A 12,572-nucleotide genomic window follows, 5' to 3' on the forward strand; every position below is an offset into this window, starting at 1 on the left:
CGTTACAGCATTTTACATGCTAATTCTCCACACTTGCTTTTTTTTTTTTTTTATCTCATGCTTCCTAATGTAAAACTATTTCAGCGGAAGGGAATTCCTTTTTATGATCAATGCTGCATCATTGATGATACATCAGTTGAAAAAAGAATTACTTGAATGGAGCACAGGTAGATATGTAATGTTTGAGATGTGGATAACAAAAGCAACACAAGGTTTCTCTTCATGTGTTGGTATTGGCTACTTGTCCCTGTGAGGATGACAATGCAGTGGAACTAAAGGAATGTCCCCTATTGATATCAACATTGACTACTTTACCCCAATGATTTGCCACTGCAAAGTTGCATGCACCAACAGCACTTTGTCGTTGATGTTTGGATGCAAGGTAAGGCTTTAATATTGCATGTTTATGACACTGTGCAAGATCTCACTCAGCCCCCTCTGTGTTCTGAAGCAATCTAAGTTCTGGAAATGTATGTTTGAACACATATTATCATTATAAATAAAGCAATATTATGCACACTTTTTTTGTTTTGTTTTTGTTTCTAAATAAAATAATGATATGAATAATTCAAACTGGACAATTCAGACATTTTTGGCTCATCTAAAATAATATTGTTGTGCTCCAAATTATACTACAAGGGTCACCTCAAAAATCCACAGCTGATAAAGGAATATGAATTATTGTAATTCATCTGTACTTGGGATGGTAACACAGGAACAATAACATTTGAAAATTGATGATGTGTAATATTCTTCAGAAACCCACTTAGCATTGCTAAAAGTAGCAATTGTATATCATTTACATGTATTTATGACACAGGCATGGTTAGGGTTAATTGGTAGAAGGTTTTGTGAGAGTTGCCTTGTGTAGTTCCAGTTCATCAGCACTGCTGAAGTTCTGTTTATTTGCTGTCCCTTGCCTGAGACGTTATGTGGTGTTTAAACTGTAATACGGTGTTCAGAGACTTTATAAGTAACACAAAGTATTGGCCAATGAATACCAGGAACTGTGACATTTAAGTCTTTTATAACAAGGACCACCTGTATGACGCAGGAAGCAGTTATTGTTATGTTTTTATCTACCTATTGTTAAAGGTTCTGCTGAGTATTTGTATACATTATAATTATCCAGTGGCGCTAAGGATGTTATTTTATATCTTACTGTTCAATTCACTCACACACAATTCCTGCTTTTCCTTTAGCTTACTGTGGTTAATATAAATCAGCCTATTAGCCTTAAAGGGTGAAGACTGGAAGCAAAGTCTGTGATATGTTAAAGGAACAGTCAACACCAGAATTGTTGTTGTTTTAAAAGATGGATCCCTTAATTACCCATTCCCCATTTTTGCATAACCAACATAGATATAACAATACATTTTACCTCTGTAATTACCTTGTATCTAAGCCTCTGCAGAAAGCCCCTCTTTTTAGTTTGACAGACTTGCATCATAGCCAATCAATTTACTCCTCAGTAAATTCATGTGCATGAGCTCAATGTTATCTATATAAAACACATAAATTAACGCAATCTAGTGGTGAAAAACTCAAAATGCATTTAGATTAGAGGTGGCCTTTAAGGTCTAAGAAATTAGCATATAAACCTCCTAGGTTTAGCTTTCAACTAAGAATACCAGGAGAACAAAGCAAAATTGGTGATAAAAGTAAATTGGAAAGTTGTTTAAAATTACATGACCTATTTGAATCATGAAAGTTTTTTGGGACTTGACTATCCCTTTAAGCAAAAAGATAAGCACTGATCAAGAAGTTAGATGCCCCCCCTAACTTAACATATAGGGCCAAATTACAAGTGGAGTGCTAACATTTACACGCGAGCGATAAGGGGTTTATCGCAGGTGTTTGTGCTTGTTGGGTTTACTGCTGGTAATACAAGTTGAAAGTAAATGAGATTGCTTGAACGCAATAGCAATTTATGCTAGAATGATTACCGTGTCCTCAGTGCTCTGGTTAACTATTTCACAAAACAAAAAAGTGTCCCTTTAACTGCTGCTCAGATAGATAGATAGATAGATAGATAGATAGATAGATAGATTATAGATAAAACTGAACATTTTTTAAATACCATGTCCCTTTAACTGTCCATAAGATGTCTGTGAATGTTTATAGTTTATCCAATGAAAGTCAAATTCTTTACCATATATTCTTTGACAGTATATTAAAATGATGCACAGTCATTAAAAGCATAAGCTCATTGATATTAAAATGTAACATGACAAAGCTATGTTTTGGTATTTAACAGTTGCCTTGATTGATGCTTTCAATGGTTTATCCTTAAAGTACATGCACTGACTCATTAAGTGAATCAACTGATGCTGGTCTATGTAGGAGGAATGCTAATCAGATTATAACTTATAGGGATTCATGCTGAGGAAGTCCTTGAACACATAATATCCCTTTACGTACAAAATCTCATACTAGAAATCACTGACTGCACTGTAACAAAGCATGACTGCAGTATATTCACTGCATGAAATGCAGTATTCCTGATGTGTTATTTTAATAATATGTAGATGCTACAAATGACCAAATTAAAATAATGCTTTCATTTATTAAAGGGACATGAAACCCCCTAAAAATCTTTATGATTTAGGTAGAACATACAATTTTAAACAACTTTCTAATTTATTTCTATTAGCAGATTGGCTTCATTCTTTTTAGTATAATTTGTTAAAGTAGCAGCAATGCACTACTGGTTTCTGACTGAAAACATGGGTGAGCCAATACAAATATGCATAAATATGCAGCCAACAACCAGCTGCTAGAACCTAGGTTCTCTGCTGCTCATGAGCTTACCTAGATAAACCTTTCAACAAAGGATAACAAGAGAAGGAAGCAAATTAAATAATAGAAGTAAATTGGAAAGTTGTTTTAATTGCATGTTCTTTCAGAATCATGAAATAAATGTTTTGGGTTTCATGTCCCTTTAAGGTCAGTGCAAAAAAGTTACAGCTCTCATTTTGTATGGTTCCCCAGTAGAGGGAGGTACACAGGAGTCTCTCTCTCTCTCTCTCTCTCTCTCTCTCTCTCTCTCTCTTTCTCTTTCTCTCTCTCTCTCTCTTAAAAAAAAAGAAAAGAAAATAATATAAATGTGATAATGGCAGTAAATTGGATTTTTTTTTTTTTATTGCATGCTCCATATGAATCATGAACATTTAATCTGGACTTCCATGTAATTAATATACTTATTGACATTTTTGATCTTGGCTAAAATATGTTTAACTTTTTGAGGCAGTAGTATTTTCTGTTCAAGAGAAAAAAAAACCCATAAAACAATAGTTACACTTTCAGAAATAATTACAGTTGCAATACAAGAATTGTGAGTTGGGTTACTTTATATTATGTTAAAGTCTTTGAACAAAATGGGAGAGTGAGTTGGGAGATACATGGTCTTCTGGGATTGGTATTTACTTTGAATAGACCAATTTTTTTTACATTACTACAGCCCTAAAGGGAAATTGACTCAGAACTGCTTTTTTGCATTTGAACCCTATACAGGTATCATATATCAATACAAATTCTCTGGTTTTTGGTTTTGTGGTTGGCTCTGGACACTTATTTCCATTGCTGGGGGGTTTCTAGAGAGGGAATTTGTGGCCACTAAGGCCATGACCATATCTATGCTTGTCTAAACTGACCAGGCCCACACCTCTAGGAGGACCATCCTAATCTAATCCCCCTATACCGCCGCCAGCTATATTAATATTATTAACCCCTAATGTAAGCCACTTACACTGCCGCCATCTCTATTAAAATGATTAATCCCTTATTTAATCTACCTACCCCGCCGCCAGCTATATTATCTATATTAACCCTAAGTATATTATAGTTAATATAGGTATTACATTATATATATTAACTATATTAACCCTAATTATATTAGGGTTAATATAGTTAATATAGTTACTATAGTATTTATATTAACTATATTAACTCTATCTAACCCTAACTAAATTTATATTAAATTAATCTAATTCATTTATAAACTAAAATATTCCTATTTAAATCTAAATACTTACCTATAAAATAAACCCTAAGATAGCTACAATATAATTAATAATTACATTGTAGCTATGTTAGGGTTAATATTTATTTTACAGGTAAATTGTTAATTATTTTAACTAGGTATAATAGCTATTAAATAGGTATTACCTATTTAATAGCTACCTAGTTAAAATAATTACCCAATTACCTGTAAAATAAATCCTAACCTAAGTTACAAATACACCTACACTATCAATAAATTTAATAAACTACAAACATCTATCTAAAAATACAATTAAATTAACTAAACTACAAAAAAAAAAAACACTAAATTACAAAAAATAAAAAAAAGATTACAAGATTTTTAAGCTAATTACACCTATTCTAAGCCCCCTAATAAAATAATAAACCCCCAAAATAAAAAAAATTCCCTGCCCTATTCTAAATTAAACAAATTTCAAAGCTCTTTACCTTACCAGCCCTTAAAAGGGCCTTTTGTGGGGCATGCCCCAAAGAATTCAGCTCTTTTGCATACAAATACAATACCCCCCCCATTACAACCCACCACCCACATACCCCTATTCTAAAACCACCCAAACCCCCCTTAAAAAAGCCTAACACTACCCCCCTGAAGATCTCCCTACCTTGTCTTCACCACACCGGGCCGAACTCCTGATCCGATCCGGGCGATGTCTTCCTCCAAGCGGCAAAGAAGAATTCTTCCTCCGGCGACGTCTTCCTCCAAGCGGCAGCAAAGTCTTCATTCTTCCGGCGGCATCTTCAATCTTCTTTCTTCGCTCCGCCGCCGCGGAGCATCCATCCCGGTGGAACAGCCAATAGAATGCGAGCTCAATCTGATTGGCTGATTGGATCAGCCAATCGGATTGAACTTGAATCTGATTGGCTGATTCAATCAGCCAATCAGATTTTTCTAACTTAATTCCGATTGGCTGATAGAATCCTATCAGCCAATCGGAATTCGGCGGACGCCATCTTGGATGACGTCATTTAAAGGTACCTCATTCGTAGTTCAGCAGTCGGCCGGGATGGATGCTCCGCGGCGGCGGAGCGAAGAAAGAAGATTGAAGATGCCGCCGGAAGAATGAAGACTTTGCTGCCGCTTGGAGGAAGACGTCGCCGGAGGAAGAATTCTTCTTTGCCGCTTGGAGGAAGACATCGCCGGAGGAAGAATTATTCTTTGCCGCTTGGAGGAAGACATCGCCCGGATCGGATCAGGAGTTCGGCCCGGTGTGGTGAAGACAAGGTAGGGAGATCTTCAGGGGGGTAGTGTTAGGCTTTTTTAAGGGGGGTTTGGGTGGTTTTAGAATAGGGGTATGTGGGTGGTGGGTTGTAATGGGGGGGGGTATTGTATTTGTATGCAAAAGAGCTGAATTCTTTGGGGCATGCCCCACAAAAGGCCCTTTTAAGGGCTGGTAAGGTAAAGAGCTTTGAAATTTGTTTAATTTAGAATAGGGCAGGGAATTTTTTTTTATTTTGGGGGTTTATTATTTTATTAGGGGGCTTAGAATAGGTGTAATTAGCTTAAAAATCTTGTAATCTTTTTTTTATTTTTTGTAATTTAGTGTTTGTTTTTTTTTTGTAATTTAGTTTAGTTAATTTAATTGTATTTTTAGATAGATGTTTGTAGTTTATTAAATTTATTGATAGTGTAGGTGTATTTGTAACTTAGGTTAGGATTTATTTTACAGGTAATTGGGTAATTATTTTAACTAGGTAGATATTAAATAGTTAATAACTATTTAATATCTATTATACCTAGTTAAAATAATTAACAATTTACCTGTAAAATAAATATTAACCCTAACATAGCTACAATGTAATTATTAATTATATTGTAGCTATCTTAGGGTTTATTTTATAGGTAAGTATTTAGATTTAAATAGGAATATTTTAGTTTATAAATGAATTAGATTAATTTAATATAAATTTAGTTAGGGTTGTTAGGGTTAGATAGAGTTAATATAGTTAATATAAATACTATAGTAACTATATTAACTATATTAACCCTAATATAATTAGGGTTAATATAGTTAATATATATAATGTAATACCTATATTAACTATAATATACTTAGGGTTAATATAGATAATATAGCTGGCGGCGGGGTAGGTAGATTAAATTAGGGGTTAATCATTTTAATAGAGATGGCGGTGGTGTAAGGGGCTTACATTAGGGGTTAATAATTTTAATATAGATGGCGGCAGTGTTAGGGGCTCACTTTAGGGGGTTATAGATATAATATAGCTGGCGGCGGGGTACGGGAGCAGCGGTTTAGGGGTTAATAACTTTATTAGGTTGCGGCGGGGTACGGGAGCGGCGGTTTAGGGGTTAATAGCTTTTTTATGGTTAGGCTAGTGAGGGGGGATAGCGGATAGAGGGTTAGACGTGTCGGGCTATGTTAGGGAGGCGTGTTAGACTTGTCGGGCTATGTTAGGGAGGCGTGTTAGACAGTGCGGGTGTTTTAGACTTTAGTCAGGTTTTATAGGCGCCGGCAGTTTCTAACGTGGCGCAAGTCACTGGCGACGCCAGAAATTTGTACTTGCGCAGATTTCTGGACATCGCTGGTTTGTCAGACTTACGGCACGTTAGCATCTGACGGCGACTTATATGGGATAGCTCGAGTTGCGAGCTGAAACTGCGGGCGACGCCGGTTCCCTCGCTTGCGCCGCAAACTGCGATCTATATCGGATCGCGCCCCAGGGCTCAAAGAATAAGGAAAGTGTATGGATTTGCTAAATATGGTAGCAGGGTCTCCAAGATGGCCACAACCTTCTGACTGTACTGAAAAACCTTTCTCCATATTTAAACAGGAAGGCTGCAAATCTTCATATAGTCTTGTGAGGTCTATACCAGACAGCTTCCATTATGTTGAATATGGGTGTATGTTATGAATCAGGCTTGCTGATGAGTTATGCTATTAGGCGACTGTGATGATGTTGAAATAGGGGAGCCTGCTACAGCTTTTGGCCTGGGGCTCAATGAAGTCTTTGTATGCCCCTGGATTAGCCCCAGTTCTTTCAAATATTGTAGGGGATGGATTCTTAAAAGGACACTCTAGTCCAAAAAGTAAATTCTCTAATTCATTAGTGCATGTCATTTTTAGAATATCAACCATGCAGTACTGTTTATAAAACCCAAGCAAAGGGCTTAAACACACAGTAGAAGTACCACTTGACTCAAATGTGGAATAGTGCTTTTGATTGGATCAGCTGCATTTTCCACTCGGGACCAGCAGTGCTCTGCAAGTCCCCAGCTTTATTTCTACTGTGTTTAACCCATTTGCGGGGATTAAACACACAGTAGTCTTTACACCTCTAATATCAAATTCGACCTACATCCTACACAGAATTTCCCTACTTTGTATTGCCTCAAAGTTATTATATAGGTCTCATAGATTTAGTGACTTGTTCATGCTCTGGTCACTAGCGCCAAGGTTACTAGAAGTATTTTTGCTTCGCAGGGCACCTGGTGTTGGTGGCTGGAGGCAGAGGTTACAGTATTGAGAGAGGAAATTGTTGCTTTGAATATTTTGTTCTTATTGTTTGGTTTATTATTGGTGTCTTTGCCAGTCCTGTCAGATCAAAATCATTCAATAATGTATTATTAGTATTTAGGTTTTAGGCTGCCCGGGGCACTAGGAAATATGCTGACTTTCAATCCACTATCCCCAATATATAGCTCATATTGACATTACGTATTTCTTACAACTAGAGGCCATGGAGACATGGAGGGAGCACTATGCAACTATAGATGACAACAAGGGAATGCTCTTTTTCACACTAGTGAAATGTATTCCTATTTAAACAATAAGACCCAAAAAAATACAAAAAATATCCAATGTAATGTCCAATAACAAGATAAATAATCCCTAATAGCCACTGACTGCCCCACTGACATGGCTTAGGACTTTAGGCCAGTGATGGTTATTCAAATACAAACAGAGAGTGCCACATAGCGTATCACATGGGTGTCTAGGTACAAACAGACAACCCTAGATAATTTTGAGTTTGACTGGAGCAGAGATAGCTGGGAACTCAGAACCTCAGTTTGTAGACAAACAATGTTTGTTTGGTATTGATGACTTTTGTAAATACCCTGCATTTGGGATATTTGGTTTATTGGTTGTTACTCATGTGATACACTATGTGGGGCCCTGTTTAGAATGAAAGTGATGACAATTGGCAGTGTCGGCAGAGTTTAGGCAGAAGCCGCAATCCCTATAATTTACTATGGGAGACACATTGCCACTCACCAGTAATTTGTGAATCAGCCCCCTTTTTTAATATATCGACAGAGTGAAGGACTGTGAGCTTGGCAAACCCAAGCAGGCAGTTTCTTGTCGGTCAGTCAATGTTTTGAATATGGGGTCCTAAGGGAAGAACATAGGAATTTAAGGTATTTCTATGTAAAACACTTTAAAACATGTTAATAAAAAATACAAATCATATTGCATGTTTCAAGGTATTTGATTGGGAAGGGCTCAAAAGTGTATGTATTTATGTATTTTCACGAACTTTATATTATGCACGGAGCACCCTGGCAGTTGTTTCAAGTCGGTGGGAGTGCATACACACCAATTGCTGTGTGGATAATATAAAGTTTGTGAAAAAAGCACTCACTGGTCCTGTGACGTCTGTGACAACAAAATAACTTTTATTAATGTGACGTTTTGAGACAGAACAAGGTCAGAGGAAGGGACTTGTTCTGTCCCGAAACGTCACATTAATAAAAGTTATTTTGTTGTCACAGACGTCGCTGGACCAGTGAGTGCTTTTTTCATGAACTTTTATATATATATATATATATATATATATATATATATATATATATATATATATATATATATATATTTGTGTCTGTATTAGACTTGTGCAGTAGTGAATAATACATTTTAGACAATTAATCCGTAATGAATATTCAGAAAAAATTATTTTTCAGAATATTCGTTTGCTGCACTATTCAGTATTAGTTTAGTTAAAAAATTAAATGAAACTGATATTGAATATTTGATAACATTTACAGTTGCTTTCATTAAAACATTTTTATAAATATTTAAATATTTTTAATAAAAATGTATATATGAGTGCAATAGCTTAATATGTTTTTGTTGCAATGTGTTTTGTGCAACTTTTTTTATAACACTTATGGTCTCCTTCTGGTCTTGTCACGCTAAATATTCTAGCAAAGATTCAGCTTGACCTTGAGCGCAACCTATAACTTACAACATGTAATATGAGCGCTATTTAGCGCAGTTTCAATATCCATTGAAACTAAGTATAGGTTGCGCTAGAGACATGTCGGCCACGCTAGCCCTTCTCTGGTAAATGGGATTTACCATGGACTTGCAATATCAAGTTGTTCACTAATTTTAGTGTGGTCCAGCGATATTGCTTATCTCATACCGTGCTATTATTAGAACCCTACTTGTAATCTTGCCTAAGTATGGTACTTAGATCGCTTTTACGGTACCACATCTTGTTTCTCTTGGTTTTATTTCAAGACACATTGTTTTAAAGAAGAAGAGAGATCTACAGTCTTTATGTAAGAATGTATAATTTTTAATTTGTTTATTGATTTTCAATCACATTTATTTGGTATTTACAGACATTGTGACCTTTTTTGTTACATGTTATTATTCAACACAGTAAACTATGATCAGCAATGCAACATATTAATTTTCCATCAATTTAGAGCATGTATTCATTGCATTATAATATATCTTTTATTTGGTATTATTAATATGTTTCTTAGATGAAAATAGGACTTTATTCCATTTGTAGAAGTTTTTATATAGCGATAATTACCAATACTTGCCTGTTTCTGCCTCTCGGCCTGGTTAACTGTTATACATTTTTTTCTGTCTCGGTCATTCTTGATATAAAAGGTTTCCTTAAATAAATAAGCTGACTACTGACTTCCTTACAGCACGCAGGTCACAGATGTGGTCAAACTACTGAACACAGCCTGTCATCCAGCAGTTGACAAATAGTGCTGCGAGTCATAAGCTAAGTCACAAGGCCAAGATGAAATCTACCCGGAGGATCATTCCTACACTTATTGGAAATCCATATGACATCTGTTAGTAAATAACATCTCAGTAAATTGGGATTATATTGCTTCCACAGGTTAAAGCATGTTTTAAAAGGACAGTGCATCGTAAAATTTGTTTCCCCTTAATATGTGTTCCAATGACTTGTTATAGCAGCTTCAGGGTTTGAAATGTGTGAGAAATTGCACCTTAAGGTTTTTTTTTTTATAAGACATGTTTTCTTTTTTATTAATTTTGTTATTTCTGCTAATTAAAACCAAACCCCAATCTAATGGGCTGAGCCTGCAGGGATCATAGACCACATTGTCTTATCTCTCTATATATACACGCACAAAGCACTCATTGGGGCCTATTTAATAAGGTGCGAGCAGACATGATCTGATATTGCGGATCATGTCCGGTACACATCGATAAATGCCGACAGCATACACTCTCGGCATTTATCATTGCACCAGTAGTTCTTGTGAACGGCTGGTGCAATGCCGCCCCTTGCAGATTTGCGGCCGCTATCAGGGGGTGTCAATCAACCCGATCGTATTTAATGGGGTTGATTTCTGGCAATTTCTGTCCGCTGCCTCAGAGTAGGCGGACAGGTTATGGAGCAGCGGTCTTTAGACCGCTGCTTCATAGCTTCTGTTTCCAGCTAACCTGAAGGCTCACCGGAAACACAGGGCATCAAGTTCCGTACGGAGCTTGATAAATATGCCCTATTATCTTTTGTTTGACAGTATAAATAGTGAGACCAATACTTAGGGGTCTATTTAAGAAGCAGCGTATGCTGCCTCTGACCCACTCAGCTTCAGTTCCGGCTGAAGCGAAAGTTCAGAAGCTGCTCCTTAACTCGTGGCGGACAGCAATCCGCCTGATCGAATACAATTGGGCTGATTGACACCCCCTGCTAGCGGCCAGTCGAATCTGCAGGGGGTGGTTTACCAGAACTGCTGGTGCAATGATAAATGACGACAGCGTATGCTGTCAGCATTTATCGATGTGCGGCGTACATAATCTGCTATATCAGTTCATATCTGTCCACACATTAATAAATGGACTCCTTAGAGATAACATTTGAAAATTAAATTTGTAGTATCTCTCCTTCTCACACCCACTGAAGGTGTGATTTCTTCTGCACCTTCTTATTTACATAGCTTTGTACTGTCACCTATACTGAAAATGCACATTATTTTGCAGTCCAAGGCCACACCCCATAAAGAAAACCTCTTGAATATGTTTATCTTATCTCCTTTGCTGTGACCAGTATGGAACCAGATATACATGACCTACGGAGCTCACTGTATGGCATGTTGCTTACAACATTTCATGGAGACTGTCCTGGATGGGGAGGCTTGTAGCTTAGTCAGGGGTATCTGGGGTGGAGTCATATCATTTCAGCAATTTGGGGGTGGAGTTGGGTGGGGAGTGGTAGCAGATCTGAAGAGGGAGTGGGTGAATCAGGGGTGTGGCTAGGCAGACTTGCAAGCCTAGATCCTTATTGGGTCCAGGAGAACTGCAGAAGGGAAAGAGCTCCCAAACTGTGACAATCCCGCTAAATGTGGGACAGTTGGAGCTCTGAAGTTCAACTTTAGCCTCTCTGGTAGAGTTAAAAAACCCAACAGTTTTAACTTTGAATTATAGGATAAGGCAGCAAAGGTTAAATACATATATATATTTGTGTGTTTATATGTGTGTATATATATATATATATATATATATATACTGTATATATTCACATATTAACACATACACACACACATATATATATATATATATATATATATACTGTATATATTCACATATTAACACATACACACACACACACATATATATATATATATATATATATATATATATATATATATATATATATATCAAACGAAAAGAATTGATATCCAGGCTGCGTTAAAAACCAAAGTCTTTATTAAATTCCACTTGGGATAAAATTGCAATAAGAAAAGGGGGATCCAGCATAACAGTGTTACCAAAGTTATATTCACATATTAACACATACACACACACATATATATATATATATATATATATATATATATATATATATATATATATATATATATATATATATATATACTGTATATATTCACATATTAACACATACACACACATATATATATATATATATATATACTGTATATATTCACATATTAACACATACACACACACATTATATATATATATATATATATATATATATATACTGTATATATTCACATATTAACACATACACACACACACATATATATATATATATATATATATATATATATATATATATATATATATATATATACTGTATATATTCACATATTAACACATACACACACACATATATATATATATATATATATATATATATATATATATATATATACTGTATATATTCACATATTAACACATACACACACACATATATATATATATATATATATATATACTGTATATATTCACATATTAACACATACACACACACATATATATATATATATATAT

The 12,572-nt window shown here is 35.6% G+C and overlaps 1 protein-coding gene across 1 annotated transcript in view; it reads left to right on the forward strand.

Moving 5' to 3' along the window:
* Positions 1–280: 280 nt before the first annotated feature.
* The window catches only part of DLG2 (discs large MAGUK scaffold protein 2), a 2,066,337-nt gene continuing 2,054,045 nt past the window's right edge, over positions 281–12,572 (forward strand). Inside the window, 1 exon segment of the mRNA XM_053708663.1 lies at positions 281–382. Within this exon segment, the coding sequence (XP_053564638.1) occupies positions 281–382 (102 nt within the window).

The sequence above is a fragment of the Bombina bombina genome, chromosome 3, assembly GCF_027579735.1.
Source record: "Bombina bombina isolate aBomBom1 chromosome 3, aBomBom1.pri, whole genome shotgun sequence".
NCBI classification, from domain to species: domain Eukaryota; kingdom Metazoa; phylum Chordata; class Amphibia; order Anura; family Bombinatoridae; genus Bombina; species Bombina bombina.